General features: G+C 39.1%; 2 protein-coding genes and 1 non-coding gene across 3 annotated transcripts in view; 1 reads left to right on the top strand and 2 right to left on the bottom strand.

Annotated features, from left to right (window-relative positions):
* Positions 1-2,429: 2,429 nt before the first annotated feature.
* On the top strand, positions 2,430-2,588 carry Smp_190640 (hypothetical protein; the record flags this gene model as incomplete). The annotated part of the gene is made up of 1 exon (XM_018795303.1): positions 2,430-2,588. One exon carries the CDS (start codon positions 2,430-2,432, stop codon positions 2,586-2,588), a length of 159 nt encoding a protein of 52 aa, XP_018649629.1.
* Positions 2,589-11,859: 9,271 nt separating this feature from the next.
* Smp_tRNA_01906_Gln_TTG.1.1 lies at positions 11,860-11,926 on the bottom strand. Its single transcript has one exon. It is a non-coding gene (tRNA).
* A 5,585-nt stretch (positions 11,927-17,511) lies between these two features.
* The window catches only part of Smp_166400 (putative dead box ATP-dependent RNA helicase), a gene marked incomplete at both ends in the record, with an annotated part of 12,500 nt that continues 9,998 nt past the window's right edge, over positions 17,512-20,013 (bottom strand). The window contains 2 exons of the mRNA XM_018795302.1: positions 17,512-17,685; positions 18,732-19,013. Of these exons, the coding sequence (XP_018649628.1) occupies positions 17,512-17,685; positions 18,732-19,013 (456 nt within the window). The remainder of the gene's footprint in view (positions 17,686-18,731; positions 19,014-20,013) is intronic.

Genomic DNA, 20,013 nt, shown 5'->3' with positions numbered 1-20,013 from the left:
TCATCTGAGATGACTCCGCAATAAATACAATTTACAAATTTAAGGAAGTGGGTTAGACTACACTAGTTCTTTTGTGTAGCAATGGGGTTGAGTGTTTTTGGAAGTTTCAACTTTCAACCATCAAACGTTGAATATGAACATTACCTTTCCTACTTTGGTTTAAAAACAACGTTGTGATATGTTTTACAAACCATAAAGTCATTGACTATTGATTTGGGCCTTGTTGGTTGATACAGACATCTTGCAGCCAGTAGTTTCTACTGTTGGATGACATGGACTAGAATCGATCACAATGGTGCAAATATATTCCAGTGTCTCTCCGTACACAACTTTTCGTTTTGTCTTCTTGAACCATATTCTCATTATTTCATTGTTTTTACTGCGATTGTTAATACAATCATGTCCACGTATTTGCTATTTATCTCGTCTTGTTAATGTGCTTGTTATAACTTGTGGCCGAGTGGATGATCAGTAAATGTACAACGTGGTAAGACCGCCAATCAGAGAGCCAGCGAATTATTGATTGGAACAGTGACACATGGAAACCGTACGAGCAGTGTAGAGTACTTGTCAGTCCTGCTTCTGCCTAGCCCAGCCAGTTAAGTCCAGAACACCAATAACAGCCTCTGTGGTATGAATGATTATATTTCAAACGTACTGAATTTATATACCAAACAGACTGACCACATCGTACCAATAAAATAGGAAGTAACATTTGTACAAAATTCAGCCAAATGTGGCTGTGAATGTGGGAGGCAGTTATTAATAGACTAGGGATAACTCAAGAAGAGCTCTTTCACTCTTGAGCCTCGATTAGAAAACAAAAGTATGCAAAAATCTTTATTTTCAGGGTTATTTCATGTATAGAAGACTTTACCGAATAAATTATCAAGAGTTCTTGTTTTACAAAATATGCAGTTATGTAGTTTGCATGAGTTCTGCTCGCCGTGCCACTTTCTTCTTTTCTACAGTTTGTATCACGTTCTTCGTTAAAATGTCGAGTCTGCGGCGCATTGACCTTCATAGTTCCATCGACCTGCAGGGCCATGAAAATCCAACGTACACCCAGCATCCAGTACGTTCAACGCCTACGCTCCAGTAACCTGCTCAGCTATCTACATCCGATGTCTGCTCAGCAGCCGCACGTCTCACTGCTCCTCTCCGTTGACAGCACCTGCTGCATCCAACGCCGCCCCTCCAAAACACTCCACTCGACGTCACCTCTGCGCACTTGACCACTCCAACTAGCAGCTCAGCTCTAGGTCCGCAGTAGCGTCCACAGAACAGCACCCTTCCACTCCTCCTGGTCGGCAGCGACACTAAGTGTAGTGAACGAGAACGCAAATGGGGACGATCGAATGTATTTGAATACAAAATGACAGAATGGCTTAGTAAAATCTGAGAACCATACAGTTAAATCTTTATTTTCAAATTGTCAATTAATTGTCTCACACTTCATTGTTCCTTCGTTTCCACACCAATCACTCTCTGTTCTCGTTCTCTTCTCTTTGATCTTTTCAACTTTCTGCCACCAGACATTTCACTTTCAATTTATGATACGTACTACTTATATCTGTCGACATCACTAGTACACACCACAGAAACAGTTGTCCAATGTTTCCTCGTTTTTTAATGGCTGTCGAACCAAGGTCAATTCTTCATATGAACCATAAGATTCATATTTACTGTAAATTTTTTTTTAAAAAAGCTCGTTTGGCTTTTGCCAACTTACGTCATCTATGGCGAAGACGGGATATCCGTCTATCAATTAAGGGACGAGTATACTGAGCAGCAGCTCGCTCTGTTCTACTTTACGGCTGTGAAATATGGCCTTTAAGAGTAGAAGATACTCATAAGTTACTAGTATTTGACCACAGATGCCTTAGAAATATTGCTTGCATCTGCTAGGATCACCGGGTAAGTAATAGTGAGGTTAGACGCAGAGTATTAGGGAATGATGGTAAATCAGTTGATGAGGTTATTAATCTTCATCGACTGAGATGGTTGGGTCACGTGTTACATATGCCTGAACACCGATTACCACGACGAGCTATGCTGGCTAGTGTAGGGGATGGTTGGAAGAAAGTTAGGGGTGGCCAAACCAAAACGTGGCATCAGAGTTTGAAGTCACTAACTCCTAGTCTGAGCCATGTTGGTGGTAGATGCAGACTACTTGATTGGGGTCCGTGTGACCATCGTAACCAATGGTTGGAGACTCTAAATGACATGGCTCAGAATCGATCACAATGGCGTGAATTTGGTGTTGATCTTGTTGTGCTAATGAGGTATGGCAACTTGGACCGATGCATATGTGTGCCTGGTCCTACTTTGTAGCTGATTGACTGACTGACTGTCAATTTTTATTTTTTATTCATTGTATTTTTCTTTTTTTTTAGAATAATGGATCATCTATATATTCGAATAGAAGCATGGGTTTAATTCTTCCCTCAACAGAAAAATCGCATCGATATCAACCTATTGGTCCAAATCCTAAATTACTTAGTTCACGTATCATTCCACATGGTCCGAATCCCTTATTTGTTCATGGACCAAATCCATCATTAGTACATGGTTCAATTTATCAATAAGATTATATATCTTCTCCTTATGAGACATATGAGTTTACTGTCGGTTACTATGTTAAGCTCACATAACTTATTCTGACCTCTGGACAGGCCAATTTAACCATTCTTCATGAATCACATTTTGACCTTGTTATCAACCTTGACTGCTTTTATATGAGCGTATGTGTGTGTGCATCTTATCCTACTCACCACATGTCTGTAGCTTATTTTTGTGTGACTATAAGTATTGGCTAACGCTTGATTAAATGGAGTTAGTTCATGTGCCTTCTCCTGTTACCCCTCGTGGAGGAGCATAGGCCGCTCACCAGCATTCTCCATCCAACCTTGTCCTGGTCAATCCTTTCCAGTTCGTTCCAGTTGTTATTCATCCTTTTCATATCTGCTTCTATTTCCCGACGTAATGTGTTCTTATGTACCTCCTCCAACGCGCATTATTTCGTTTCGCTTTGTTCCGCTCCTTTAATCGTCTTCCTGGATTAATGATTGTACAAAATATACATATTCGAAATCCATTCTCATATTTACACGACTTATTTCATTCCATTATTCACTAACGCCAGTTAATTCAATAGTTATATACGACGACGATAGCCTATATGTATATCTCAATAACAATCAGAAACGATCAACATACAATCCAACTGGAATCAAATCTCAGGCTACTAAAACAATACAGATTGTAATCATTTATGACTCAGTAGCTGAGTGGATAACGCGATGGCGTTTGAAGCGAAAGGTACTGGGTTCGAGTCCCTAGAGTGAACATCAACTCTGAGATGCAGGTACATCTGAAAAGATTACGTATTTATTTATGATGAAAGCATTTATTTATTACTCAAATACATACTACTTTCTTAAAGAAAAGCTTTTCATTGTATAACTTCTCTATATTGAATAGATCTAACATTTTGATGTAAGTTTGTTCTCTGAGTTGGATGGCTTGGTCGTGGAGCTTTCATCATCCTTCTGAATGACATCATCAGCACAAATTTAAACACTTCACTTCTATCCGAAGTTTGTACTGATGATGTTGTTCAGAAGGACGATGAAAGCTCCACGACCAAATCATCCAGCTGGGCATCCACTTGGCCACAAAATATAACATTTCTCTTGTTTGTTTTTCTACATAATGTTATCGTTTCATTGATGTGATACTAATTGTTTTCGTCGCCCAATAGTTGTACCAGAATGTCTATGTGTAATAAATGAATAAAGAAGACAATTCACTTGGCCTTTGTTTACTTAAACATTCTCATTGTTGTTTAGGATTGTAATTGATCAATCTCTTATTGATATATGTGCATACTATACGGATTGCTTCGATATTGCCTTAAGTTACAAGCATTCTAATCAAAGATGAATAATAGCAGTGAAATCGAGGTTGTAAGTTTCGTCCCATTTGGGACTCGTCGGCTCGATGTTCCTGGATCTAAGAGTTAATGTTTACTCCAGGACTAGAACTCGGTAGTTAAGTGGATAACGTGATGGCGTTTGAAACGAACGGTACTGTGGTTGGAGTCCCAGAGTAAACATCAACTCTAGGATATAGGTATATCCAGCCGATGAGTCTCAAGTAGGATGAGACGTGCGTCCTGAATCCCACTGCTAGTCTCCATCCATCTTTGTTTAAAAAGGAGGACAGTTAAGACTTCTACATGATTATTCTTTCACTTAGTCTAGTTGAATTAATACAATACTAAACACATTTAAACGTGGCACAAATCCATGAAGTCACTGACAAGTGGACTGAACCATGTTGGTAGGTGTAGACTATCTGGTTGGGATTCACGAGATGATAGCAGTCGATGGTTAGAGACCTTGAATGACATAGCTCAAAATCGTTTGCAATGGCGAAGGTGCATCCACTATTTGTGTTCTACCAAATTTTAATCTTCTGAATTCTTCATGTCACTATCTTTTTTCTCTTTCCAAATTCGTTTCACTGAATGATACTCCTTCAATAACATCTCAAACCCTGATATTTCGGATTACTGCTTATACTCTTACTACTTCTACCACTGTGGGATTTGAATGGACAACAGCATCTCTGTGCTAATGTGGTATGGTAACTCGGACTGATGTACGTACGCACGTACGAAATTCTACGTTGTGTCTGACTGACTGGGTTAAACACATTTATTGTTAGCTTAATGATGATTTAGGAATCTGGGTGAAGTACGGGGAAAGACTAGTAAATCAGTGTTAAGTTCTTGAAAGAATTAAGCTTTTGATTATTTCTAGTTACGAACGATTGAGACTGTTTTTGATGTAAATGGGATCTGTGTGTATTAGGTAGACAGAATGATTGATGCATAACATTTTAACAAGTAATCTCTAATGTTATAGAACATAAGCAGTGGTCAGGAAGGAGTGCGGAGGAAAATCTTGACATTGGAAATATGAAAAAATGAGCCAAATGAAAGTGAGAACAACCAATCACTTTACACAAAGTTATGCTGTAATTTCTCTTATTACAACCCAGCTACGATTGCGTAGTATTCTTGGACACTACTTCCGTCGACATGTCCCTAAATCAGAACACGGTTGAACAGGAACGTCATTATATTCCAAATAACAAGGTTGAATGGGAGTAAGAATCACAATAAGAAAAAACATTAGTATATTTATAGTTTTTATATGAGAAGATTCTAGAGTCTTCTCCAAGTATTGACTAGCTCTGATTGGGTAGGAAATAGCTAATTAGCGTTCCCCAACACAATCGTGCACTAACACTTTTTTTGTTCAATTCCTCAGCTCAGAAACCTTAAATTTGTCTTACCGCAATACTGAAAGGCTGAGGAATCAATCATTGGCTAGGTCATGGGTGCTGTTGTGATGTTTAGTGTTTGAGAGCTGAAACATTCTGCCTTATACACAAGCCTGGCTATTCGAGAGGAAATGCGAGGATTGAGAAAGGAAGTTTGTTGGTTAACCGAATGCAATTTCGCCTGTTAATTCCGTTATATCAATCAAGCGTACAGTTGCTTCTTGAGCGGCTGTTGATACTGCCTGGGTGCGCAAACTGAAGCAGTTGGTTTTCTTAGGGGTCCATACCCGGAGCCTTTGACCTAAAGTTCTGATCCACAAGACAGTGGAGCATCGTGAGGAGATGTAGTCCCATGGTAGCCGGTGACGAACGATTGATTCATATGCCATTTGTTCCCTCAGGATCCTGGAGCCCATATGCACCATTTGTTTGGAATGAGGGTTTTCCAACTCCCCTAGGTGGACCTTGCGTGTCCACCAACCCGGTTAAAGCGCCAGACATTCGCTTTTCGTCCTCTCAATTTCGTAAACAACAGCATTGCCACGAGAAGTCAGTGAGTAGGACTTCCCTGTCAGTGGTTTGTATGCATGTTGTCATGTGGGAGCATTTGGTGAGGGAGAACTGACTCTCCCCATTCTCAGCTGTACCAGGTCATTTGGAGGGCATTTTGAGAATGAAGCTTCTTAATCTTTAAGAAAAAGTATACGAAATAATACAAACTTGATAAGTATTTCATCAGAACATCCATGAAATCCCCATGTTAATCAATAATTATTGTTCATCAATGTATCAAATTGAACTGAATATAATTCTATGCAACACATTCTGCACTTATAACTATAACTGGTTTATTCTTGTAGGGTTTCATATGTACTATGAACATAATAAGCGATAGAGAAGTACAAAGAGTTTGTGAGAATATGTGACTTACATTAAGAAGTGATCTTAGTTAAACAATCAGTGAAAATAAGGAAGTACTGGGTAACTATTTCATTCTGATAAGGAATGTCCCAACAGTGTCAATCCTCCACCCTACTGAGGATCGGACCCAGCACCTTTAGGTCTTGCTGTGAGCTCTTGACCTGTAGATAGCTGAGTTGTCACGTAATGATAGGGTCGTGGATGCATACATCTGAGACGTGCTATACCAGGACGAAAGAGTTGTTCATTGCTTCAGTTTGTCTAATACCAATTCGTGATGTAAACCACAACAAAATTTATTTATTTAAACATATACATATTGGTACAAAAGGGCACCAGATACATATGCGCCACACAAAATAATCAGAATGGGAGGAGAAAGGGGGAAGATGCGTATATATAAAAGGAGAAAAAAGAGAAGAGTAATGATGGGGGAACTGAAATGTACAACCAGAAGAACTATCTCAGTTAAGAAAGTAATAACCACTCTTTATAAAGAACGTAAAAGAGGGTTACAGCAGAATCGCCACTGGCTTCCATTCTGTGCCATATCTGATAACGTCCCTAGACACTGTGTTGCACCACCTCTAGGACCCCAGCAAGGGAGTCGTGAAGGACCAACAGAAGCTAGCCCTTTGCAGCTTTCTTTCATAACATGACACTATGTCATAAACTGACCACCTCTCCGCTTTTTCCAATCAGTCACAGAGTCGGCAAATAATGCACGACGTAGAATTCTCTGGAATGACATTCGTAGAACTTGTTCAAGCCACCAAAGTCGGTGTTTCAAGATGGTGACACCAATTGGATTATTGTCTCTGCTCCCGAATACATGATGCTGAACTTCTGCATTACTAACATGGTGTAGCCACTGGATGTCGTCAATCCTTCGGAGACAGCGATGATCGAACAAAGAGAGTAGCCTAACATCCTCAACTCGGAAAGGCCAGGTTTCACAAGCATAGAGCAAAACCGCTCTCATCGACGCGTTGTAGATCCGACCCTTTACAGCCAGACTAACATCACGAAGGCGCCAAAGATGGCCCAAATTGGCCAAAATTGAAAAGTTACTGAATTCAGAATGATCAAACATAACACAATAGTGTGAAAGTTTCAATTTACTAAATTAATATGTTAATGAGAACAAGTACACTAATAAATATTATCAGAAGGGGTTTTGTGGAGATTTAGTATTTTCATAGTTGAAAACATTAGTCAATTGAAGCTAGATCACCATGGAAAACCACGTCTGCTGTGAGATATCAACTCACTGAAGACAATTGGTGAACGGTTGCTCAACTTCATGGATCAGTTGAAGTTAAACATTAACACCGTTGGATGCCGATCAGCTAAGTGGTCTAGTGGTTTAGTGCTCTGGTGCGAGACTGGTAGGTCCTGGGTTCGAATCTCGCTTGCGATGTGGATCGTGGATGCGCATTGCTGAGGCGTCCCACAATAGGACGGAACGGCCTTTGTCCAGTGCTCCCATGTTTTCCATAGTGGTCTAGCTTCAATTGACTCAACTGCTTTCAACTATGAAAACACTAATTAATGCCAAAAGATATAACTTTTGTGTAGAATAAAAAATACCGAATAGAATAGAATTGAATTCATGTGACTTGTTCATAGATAAACTATTATTGATACGCAGAACACATGATGATCAAAAGGTTCCAGAGTTAGTTTTTTTCGAATCCAAAGCACATACAACCTCATCATATGAGTACTAATCAATCAATCAATCAGTTCATCATTTGTACTAGTTAAAGAATGATATCCAGTATGTAAATAAAATGAGTTGCTGGGTATTCTATCGAAACCTAAGGCCTTGTATAAAGATATCGTGATTAGAATACCTCTTTTCAAGTGGATCATCTATTTAGGGATGAGGTTAGATACAATAGAAGGATGATCGTACGTCAGGCTCTTGCGACTTCTCATAACTGGTTCACTATTTGAAAGATTGCTGATAAAATGAGTTAAGAAGATTCGAACCTGATAACGCATTCGCAGTTGGAGAGTGAAATCAGAGAATATCCATAAACATTTTGAGTAATTGAAACTTTATTTTATTTAAACACATAAATATCGGTACAATGAAGAACCAAATAGATATGCGCCGCACAAATCTTATTCGATTTGTGTGAGGGCTGTAATACTGTCCAGGTGCCCTAACCGAAGCAGGTGGTTTTCTTAGGGGGCCATACCCGGAGCCTTTGACTTAAAGACCTGATCCACAAGGCAGTGGAGCTTCGTGAGGAGATACAGTCCCATAGTAGCCGGTGACCAACGATTGATTCATACTCCAATTGTTCCCTCAGGATACTGGAGCCCATGTGGACCATTGGTTTGGAATCAGGGTTTTCCAACTCCCCTAGGTGGACCTTCCGGTTAAAGTGCCGGACATTCGCTTTTCGTCCTCTCAATTTCGTAAACAGCACCGGTGCCACGAGAAGGTAGTGAGTAGGACTTCCCTGGCAGAGGCTATATACACGTGGCCATGTGAGAGAATTTCGAGAGTGAGAGCGGACTCTCCCCACTCTCGGCCGTACCAGGGGCATTTGGGGGCACAATTGAAACTGAGATAAGACAAGCGAATTACCTACCAAAAATGTGGACTACCACATAAAGAAATGATACGTTTAATGTATCCTGAGTATTTAAATGCCTGTATGATCATAGTGTATATATCGCACAGACAGACCAGCATTTAAATATGTACGTTATAACAGCGGCATACACTACCTATAACAAACAATCTCCAGTCATTTTGTTATATATCCGTATACCACTTCATCTTATTCAATTTGGGCGGTTAGGTAATATACTGATAGCCATCATCATTAAAAAGAATAAAAGCCGAGCAAGTAAACTAGTAATTAATTACTTGCAGTTCAGACTTGTCAAAAATGAAATGGTTATCGCTGATAACTTTGGATGATAGTCGTACCATATCGCGAATTGATTAAAGTTGGGATTATAGCATTGGTTAGGCGTTCACCGCGTGAAATGAAAGCTCTGGACCCGATCCTTGGTGAACCCCCACATGCCCTGGTATGGCCGAAGCTGGGGAGAGTCAGCTCTCCTTCTCCAAATGCTCACGCATATACAGCCACTGTCAGGAAATTCCTACTCATGGCCTTCGCGTAACATTACTGTTGTTTACAAAATTCAGAGGGTGAAAAGCGAATGTCCGACGCTTAACCGGGTTGATGGATATGGAAGATCCACCTAAGGGAGATGAAAAACTCTAATTCCAAACCAATGATGAATATAGGCTCCAGGATCCTGAAGGAAGGCATATAAACCTACTGTTGGTCACAGGATGCCATGTGACTTCATCTCATAACGTTGTTCCATTCCTTTTTGGAATAGAACTTTAGGTCGAAGTCTCCGGGAGTGGCCCCCTGAGAAAATCACCTGCTTCAGTCTGTGGACCCGTTCAGTATCCTAGCCCTCACACAAATCGAATGATTTATGTGGCGCATTTTTGTTTGGTGCCTTCTTGTCCCAATGTTTCTGTGTTTAAATAATAAAATTAATAATGATCCTTGTTAGTAGTGTAGATGAGCATTGCTGAATATTATATTAGGGCAAAACAGCTCTCCAGTGCTTCTAGGTTTTTTAATGGTACTCTAAGATCGATCTATGACGAATACTGTTATAACCTAGTGAAGACGTAAGTACAGGTAACTTCCAGGATCTATTAATGGATGATTATTCTATATATATTCCTATTGTTTAACTATTGAGTAATTAGATTGTGTATATCTATATTCATCTTATTATAAGCTTCATTTTGACCTATGAATTATTGATTATTGTCTCCCACACTCACAGCCACATTTGACTTGATCTTGTACAAATATTATTTTCTATTTTATGGTGTGATGCCGTCTGTCTGGTATATAAATAGAGTATGCTTGAAATAAATGATTCGCATAGCAGAAGCTGTCATTGGTGTTTTTGGACTCAATTGGACGAGCTAGGCGAACAAGGCACCAATAAGGATGCTAGATTGCTCATACCAGTTGAACGTTATTGATTTTGGCACAGTGCTAAGATTGGAGAAAGTCGTATTCCGATTGGTAGATAAGTCAGGTGATAAAAGGTCAACAAATACAACCAACAAATATGTAATTACCTACTGAATCCATTCAAAGCCAACACTTAAATAGTACGTTCACACAAGTACTCCCTTTCCCATATTGATATTCGAAGACTTGTTGGGATGATCCTGCAAATTTCTCGTAATAGACATGATAAGCTCAGGAAACATTAAGAAGCATTTTATCCAAACAGCGTTTGATTAGAAGTCAGATGTAGAGGTTCTGATTGGCTGATTACTACACTGCTAGTATATCGATGGACTTCAAAAATACTATAAAAAACCCTATATTTTCTGTACATAAATGAACCTTTGGAGTAAAGTGCTTCCCGTATATTTTGTGCCTTTTCTCTCGTGTTCAAATCGCTGTGTAGTTCTAGCTTGAGGGTTACGAAACTAGCTTAGGAATCCGAATATAGCGTTCAATCAACAAGACGTATCACTATTGATCAGAAGGGGTTTTTGTGGATATTCCATTATTTTCATAGTTGAAATCATGAGTTAATTGAAGCTACACTACTATGGGAAATCTGGAAGCACTGAATGGCCGTTTCATCCTATTATGGGACTCCTCAGCAGTGCGCATTCACAATCCCGCACTCACGAGCGAGATTTGAACCCAGGATCTATCAGCTTCGCGCCGAGGCACTTAACCGATAGACCACTGAGCTGACCGGCATCCAACGGTGTTAATGTCGAACTTCACCTGATCCAAGGAATTGAGCAACCATTCACCAATGTCATCAGTGAGATGATATCTCCCAACAGACCTGGTTGAACTCCACTGGTCACTGCTTCACACTAGAACTCAAGAAAACAATCCTTGCAGTCAGTCACTAATGAGCATATGATTATAGATCAGAAGGGGTTTTTCTTTGCAGTTGACTCATGATTTCAACTATGAAAGTATCACTATTGGCCAGTGAATGAACCTGCACCATTGCAAACGATTTTGAGCCATGTCATTCAAAGTCTCTAACCATCGATTGCTATTATCTCGTGAATCCCATCCAAATAGTCTACACCTACCGACATGGCTCAGTCCACTTGTCAGTGACTTCATGGATTTGTGCCACGTTTTGGTTTGGCCGCCCCTAGCTTTCTTCCAACCTACTCTTACACCATAAAACATTGCACGTCGGGGCAGTCGGTGGTTGGGCATACGTCACACGTGTCCCAGCCATCTCAACTGATGAAGTTTCACTACTTCATCAATTGATTTCCCATCTTTACCTAGTACCCATTTCCTAACAACTACATTATTTACCCGGTGGTCCCAGAATATACGAGCAATTCAAATCCAACACTAAAATAGTACGTTCACACAATGACTCCCTTTCCTATATTGATATTCGAAGACTATTGGCCAGAATTAATCATCGCAATTAAAATAGAGAACTAACAGTGGAATCGAGGACGCACGTTTCGTCTTATTTCGGACTCGTCAGTTGGATATACCTGCATCTCAGAGTTAATGTTCACTCTGGGACTCGAACCCAGTACCTTTCGCTACAAACGCCATCGCGTTATCCACTCGGCCACTGAGTCCTGATAGCCACTTACTTGTGCAATGGGGTGAAGTTAAAATTCACTTAGTATTGTTTGCTTGAATCTTCCAATTGACGTTTTTTGGACTGCAACTGGTCAGTCTTTAATTGGCATATGTGCATATTGCCTCGATATAACCTAAATTCACAAGCATGGTAAGCAAAGATGAATAGTGGCTAGCAGTGGAATCCAGTTTGACGCGCGTTTCGTCCTATTTGGGACTCGTCAGCTGAATGTATCTGCATCGTAAAACATCAATGGGAAGATTTAAACAAACAATACTAAGCGAATTAAAATAGAGAACACTTTTTTTTAAAAGAGAATTAATAATAATATTATCAGTAGCAATGATGATACAGGCTTAAAATGACAAACAACACAGAAGAAGAAGAGAAAAAAAAAGTGAGATCCGAATAATTGACCATCATAGAAGGTCAGAAGGACAGAAAGAGATGTATAGAACGAATAATCACATTTACAAAAAAACAAAGTTCCACTTTCATTTGGATGATATTCCCTTCCCCCCCCCGCTCCACTTTTAGCAGGAACAACTGAAAGACACCGCACACACACACACACGCTTTCTCTCGCTCTCTCTTCAAAGAACTACATTCAACATACATTAGAATATGTAGTTAAATGATAGATAACAATCATACATATTATTATATTATTAAGGTAAGATAAGAAAAAAGGGGGGGACTAATGATGATCTTAGCAACAATCGGAAGAAAACGAAAAAAGGGAGAAAATTGGCAATAAGCAAATGGTATGACAAGAAAACGGGGGGGGACTAATGATGCTCTTAGCAACAATCGAAAGAAAAGAAAACAAAAAAAGGAGAAAATTGGTAGTAACCAAATGGTAAATATCATTTGAATGTTGTTTACAGCAGTTGTAATTTATCACAACCAAAGTTGTTGAACTATATTACTAGGTAAATTGAAAAATTTTCTAATAATAAAGTTATATACTACTTAAGATTCATTTTGGATAGAATAGAATATAGAAATATGAAGATCATATGAAGCAACTATTTTCTATACATAACTAACTGATTAGAAGAAGAGCAGGGAGAAGAGGGAGGGGGAGAAGAAGTAGGAGGAGAAGAAGAAGAAGACGACGACGACGATTCATCTTATGAAAGTAGAGAGAGAGAAAGAAGGACTAGTCAGAGACTAAAGAATAATTGAACATTGTTTAACATTAATTCAATCATAGGCATATACATTAAAAGTAATAATGAATAAGTATCATTTATATTGGCATTGAAGAAGAAGAAGTAATAGTGAATTATCATCATCATCATCAACAACAACAACAGCAATAACCATGGCAGCAACAACAACGACCAATTTATGAATGAAGCAAAGTTGAATAAAGATTATCAATCATATGAAACCGAAATAGAGAAGAAGGGGAAGGCAAAGAAGAAGGAGGAGGAGGGGAAGAAGACGACAACGACGACGAGAACGAAAGACTGACTAATCAAAAAACATTGTCTAACATTAATTCAATCATAGGCATATACATTAAAAGTAACAATGAACACGTATCATTAATATCGGTATTGAAGAAGAAATAGTAAATTGTCAACAACAACGACGACAACTTTATGAATGAAGTAAAGTTGAATAAAGATTATAAATCATATAAAACCGAAATAGAGAAGAAGAAGAAGAAGAAGGAAGGAAGAAGAAGACGACGACGACGATTCATCTTATGAAAGTAGAGAAAGAGAAAGAAGGACTATTCAGAGACTAAAGAATAATTGAACATTGTTTAACATGAATTCAATCAAATAGGAATATACATTAGATATACTATTCATTAAAGGTAACAATGAACAAGTAGCATTAACATTGATATTGAATAGGAAATAGAAGAAATAATGAATTATCAACAACAGCAACGACAACGACAACTTTATGAATGAAGTAAAGTTGAATAAAGATTATCAATCATATGAAACCGAAATAGAGAAGAAGAAGAAGAAGAAAGAAGAAGGAGGAGGAGGAGGGGAAGAAGACGACGACGATTCATTCTATGAAAGAACAGAAGAAAAGAAGATGGACCAGTCAAAAAAAAACTAAAGAATAAATGAGCATTGGTTAACATTAATTCAATCAAATAGGCATATACATTAGATATACTATTCATTAAAAGTAACAATGAACAGGTATCATTATTATCGAAGAAGAAGTAATAGTGAATTATCAACAACAACAACAACAACAACAACAACAACAATAACCATAGTAACAACAACAACGAGAACTTTATCAATGGAGCATAGTTGAATAAAGATTATCAATCATATGAAACCGAAATAGAGAAGAAGAAGAAGGGGGAGGGGAAGAAGAAGAAGGAGGAGGAGGAAGAAGACGACGACGATTCATTCTATGAAAGAACAGAAGAAGAAAGAAGGACTATTCAGAGACTAAAGAATAATTGAACATTGTTTAACATGAATTCAATCATTGGCATATACATTAGATATACTATTCATTAAAAGTAACAATGAATAAGTATCATTAATATTGATATTAAAGAAGAAGTAATAGTGAATTGTCGACGACGACGACAACAACAACAACAACAACAACAGCAATAACCATAGCAACAACGAGAACTTTATCAATGAAGCATAGTTGAATAAAGATTAGAAATCATATTACATATATGATTTAATATTGATTGATTAGTCTGCTTGTTTGTTTACTTTTACTTTATGCAGATGATACTGAAATACAGGAGAAGAAGAAGAAGAGGGAGAAGAAGAAGAAGAAGAAGAAGAAGAAGAAGAAGGAGAAAAAGAAGAGGGAGGAGGAAGAGGAGGGGGGAAAAAGAAGAACAGGAAGGAGGAGGAGAAGAAGGAAGAAGGAGTAGGAGGAGAAGAAGAAGGAAGGAGTAGGAGGAGGAGGAGGAGAAGAAGAAGAAGAAGAAGAAATACTTATTCGATAGATTCTTTTTTCTTTGATACAAAAAAAATTGATGTAGATATGTATGTGTATATAATGAAGAAAAGAAAGTTTGTTTTTTCGAATGAATGAATGAAGGTTGGCAACTATATAGATAGATAGATAGATATTCAAGTGTGTGTGTGTGTAGGTATCAGACTATGAAGATATACCTTTTTAGTTGTTTAGAATAAATTAGCTACATCCATTGGTAATTCAATAATTTTTGTACTATAAAAATTTTCTAAGTCTTTTAATAAACGTTGATCAGCTAATGTAACAAAATTGATAGCAACACCTTTACGACCAAAACGACCACCACGACCAATACTGAAAAATTATGAAACAAAGGGAGAGAGATTAATAGAACTATCAAAATTGGATGATGACTTGAAATTGTGTTAAGAACTAGGAGTTTGTACTATTTGGGACTTGCCCGCCCCTGAAATGCTCTGGTACAGGCCGAAACTGAGGACGAGTGTCAAGTAGCACAAAACCCGGGTCCAGGGTATCCTGTTGACCACCTCCAACCACCATCTTATCTCAACATAGTGCACGTAGTGTTGAGCCACCTAGACTAGTGGCCACATTGCAACTTGATCGATAGAATTTGATCAGCACTAAGAAGGACTTGACAGACGTGACATTGATCACCAACCAGTGATCAATCAATTGTGAAGCTAGGGAGAGTCAGCTCTCCCTTTTTCAAATGCTCTCATATGGTTAGCTGATACAAGAAAGCACTAAATATAGATGCACCACATGAATCATATGATTTGTGTGAGGGCTAGGATACTGACCGAATGCTCAAACTGAAGCAGGTGGTTTTTTAGGAGGCCACACCTCGAGTCTTTTACATAAAGGTCTAATCAAAAAGATATTAGAGCAATGTCAGTCATATGATGATTGGTGACAAAGAAAATGGTTCATACTCCTTCAGAATCCTGAAGTCCATGTGCATCATAGTTTTATTTGGTGAAGACGCTGACAAAATGCAGAGTCTTCTGACCACTATAAGCAACAATGTAGGCATGTTCGGGATACGATTCTCTCCCTCGAAGTGCAAAATGTTACTTCAGGATTGGGTTGCATCGACAACTGAACTAATTATGATGAGCGTGTTGACCGCTTCACTTATCTCGGCATTCTCATCAGCCCTTGTGCTCTAGTGTGTGACGAAATCTCAGCACGGATACAGAAGGCTCGTCTAGCTTTCGTCAACTTGCGTCATTTATGGCATAGGCGAGATATCCGTCTTGCAACAAAAGGACGGGTTTACTGTACAGCAGTTCGTTCCGTCCTACTTTATGGCAGTGAAACATGGCCGGTAAGAGTAGAGGATATTTGTAGGCTGCCGGTATTCGATCATAGATGTCTTCGAAGCATTGCTCGTATATCCTGGGACCACCGGGTAAGTAATGTAGTTGTTAGGAAACGGGTACTAGGTAATGATGGAAAATCGATTGATGAAGTAGTGAAACTTGATCAGTTGAGATAGCTGGGACACGTGTTATGTACGCCCAACCACCGACTGCCCCGACGTGCAATGTTTTATGGTGTAAGAGTAGGTTGGAAGAAAGCTAGGGGCGGCCAAACCAAAACGTGGCACAAATCTATGAAGTCACTGACAAGTGGACTGAGCCATGTTGGTAAGTGTAGACTACCTGGTTGGGATTCGCGAGATGATAGCAATCGATGGTTAGAGACTTTGAATGACATGGCTTAAAATCGTTTGTAATGGCGAAGGTGCATCCACTCTTTGTGTTCTCCCAAATACTAAACTTCTGAATTCCTTATATCTCTATCTTTTTTCTCTTTCCGAATTTATTTCACTGGATTATACTCCTTCAATAACATCTCAAACCCTGATATTTCGGATTACTGCTTATACTCTTACTACTTCTACCACTATGGGATTTGAATCGACAACTGAATCTCTGTGCTAATGTGGTATGGTAACTCGAACTGATGTACGTACGTACGAAGTTCTACGTTGTGACTGACTGACTAACATTAGACCAACGTCAGGAGATACAGTCATATGGTAATTGATGATCAACAATTGGTTCATACTCTTTTTGTTCTTCAAGGATCCTGAAGCCTATATGCACCATTAGTTTGGGATAAGGATTTCCCAACTCTCTTAGTTGGATCCTTCATATCCACCAACTCGGTTAGAGCGCCGAATATTAGCTTTTTGCCCACTCAATGGCTCCATAAGGTATTTCTTGGAGTTCTAGTGAGAAGCAGTAACCAGTGGAGTTCAACAAGGTCTGTTGGAAGATATCAACTCACTGAAGACAATTGGTGAACGGTTGCTCAAACATCGCGGATCGTTTGAAGTTAGACATTAACACCGTTGGATGCCGGCCAGCTCAGTAGTCTATCGGTTAAGTGCTCTGGTGCGAGACCGGTAGATCCTGGGTTCGAATCTTGTTCGCGAGTGTGGGATCGTGGATGCGCACTGCTACTGAGGGGTTCAATAATAGGACAAAACGGCCGTCCAGTGCTTCCAGGTTTTCCCTTGTGGTCTAGCTTTAATCGATTCATGATCTCAACTATATAAAATAGTAATAATAATAATAGTAACAATAATAATAATAATAATGGAATAACATTCATTTACCGATGTATATAACTTTCTAAATTTGTCGGTAAATCAAAATTAATCACCAATGATATTTGTTGTACATCAATACCACGTGATAATAGATCTGTAGAAATTAATATACGACTTGAACCACTACGAAATGCTGTCATAATATTATCACGTTCTATTTGTTCCATTTCACCATGCTAATAATGAATCCATATTCAAAAGAGATAGAGGGAGAGAATAAGGAGAAAATGAGAGATGGATAGGATAATGAAGAATCAAATGGTTCTATTTTATTCTAACTTTGCCTGTAGATCTTCTAGGACTACTGAAAGTCCTAAGCCCACACAAAGGAGGAGGGTTGATCATGGGGTCGGCAAACCCACCTACCCCCCTATGGAAAACAATTTTCCTAAAAAAAACACTAACCAGAATAAACAATATTCCAGGACTTATTATCAGAAGGGGGTTTTTGTGGAGATTTAGTATTTTTCATAGTTGAAAGCATGAGTCTCGCGCCAGAGCATTTAACCGATAGAAGGTTGTGGGTTCGAATCTCGCGAGTGCGGGATCGTGGATGCGCTCTGCTGAGGAGTCCCATAATAGGACGAAACGGCCGTCTAGTGCTTCCATGTTTTTCCTGGTGGTCTAGCTTCAATTGACTCACGCTTTCAACTATGAAAATAATAAATCTCTACAAAAAACCCCTTCTGATAATAATAATAATAATAATATGCTCACTAGTGACTGACTTCGACAGGTAAATCCAGGAGTTCTAGTGAGAACCAGTGATCAGTGGAGTTCAAACCACGTCTGTTGTGAGATATCAAGTCACTGAAGACAATCGGTGAACGGTTGCTCAACTTCGTGGATTGGTTGAAGTTAGACACTAACAACGTTGGATGCCGGCCATCTCAGTGGTCTATCGGTTAAGAGCTCTGGCGCGAGACTGGTAGGTCCTGGGTTCGAATCTCGCTCGCGAGTGCGGGATCGTGGATGCGCACTGCTGAGGAGTCCCATAATAGGACGAAACGGCCTTTGTCCAGTGCTTCCAAGTTTTTCCTGGTGTTCTAGCTTCAATCGACTCAACTGCTTTCAACTTTGAAAATTCCAGGACTTCCCTGACAGTGACTGTATACTCCTAGTCATGTGAGAGCATTTCGAGAGAGAGAGAGAGAGAGAGGGGGGAGCTGACTCTCTCCCCACTCTCGGCTGCACCAGGGGGCCATAAATTCATTCTACTTACCATTGCTGATACAATAAAATCACGTTCAATTAATTCATTTGTTAACCATTCAACTTTTCTACGTGAATTACAAAATATTACTGCTTGTGTTATTGTTATTGTTTGATATAAATCACATAATGTCTCTAATTTCCATTCTTCTTGTTCAACATTAACATAAAATTGACGTATACCATCTAATGTTAATTCTTCTTGTTTTAATAATATACGTACTGGATTACGCATAAAATGTTTAGATATTTCTAATACTTCATTTGGTATTGTTGCGGATAATAAAATGATCTAAGAGAGGGTGAAATAGAGAGAAAAATACAAACAAAGTATTAACAAGTATAAATAAGAAGAAATTCAATCAAAACTAGGCCTTCAAATGACCTGGTAAGGTCGAGGATGAGGAAAATCAGCTCTCCTTCTCTCGAAATGATCTCACATAGCCAGGCGTACACACAGCTACTGTCAGGGAAGTCCCATTCACACTGCCTTTTAGAAGTGGGGATGTATTCTTTGCGAAAAAGAGGAAACGAAAACTGAATGATTTGTCCTCCCCTAACTTTCTTCCATTCGTCTACAACATTAGTCAGCATTGCATGTCGTGCTTGTCGGTAGTTGGGCATGCGTAATACGTGACCCATGTCCGAACACTCCAAGGACTATCAGTTCTTCAAGATTGTTGATGGGTGATAACTAATATGTATAAACATGGGTACAATGAGGTACCAAATACATATGCGCCACATAAATCATTCGATTTGTGTGAGGGCTGGGATAGTGTTAGAGTGCTCAAACCGAAGCAGGTGGTTTTCTCAGTGGGTCACTCCCGGAGACATCGACCTAGAGGTTTAATCCAAAAGGCAATGGAGCAACGTAAGGAGATGTAGTCACATGGTAGCCGGTGACCAACAATAGGTTCATATGCCATTTGCTCCTTCAGGATCCTGGAGCCTATATGCATCATTGGTTTGGAATGAGGATTTTCCAACTCCCTTAGGTAGATCCTCCATATCCATCAACCCAGTTAAAGCGCCGGACATTCGCTGTTCGTTCTCTCAATTTTGTAAATAACAGTAATGCTGTGAGAAGGCCATGAGTAGGAATTTTCTGACAGTGGCTGTATATGCATGACCATTTGAGAACATTCGGAGGAGAGTTGACTCTCCCTAGCTTCGGCCGTACCATGGCATTAATCAAACTTTTACATTATTAATACTACATCTCATTTATTTTAATGTTATCTGGTAACAATTTAGTTGTAAGGATGAATAAAATGATTCTAGGTAACATC

The sequence above is a fragment of the Schistosoma mansoni genome, chromosome 2, assembly GCF_000237925.1.
Source record: "Schistosoma mansoni strain Puerto Rico chromosome 2, complete genome".
NCBI lineage: Eukaryota > Metazoa > Platyhelminthes > Trematoda > Strigeidida > Schistosomatidae > Schistosoma > Schistosoma mansoni.
This window is presented reverse-complemented; position numbering and strand designations above follow the sequence as displayed.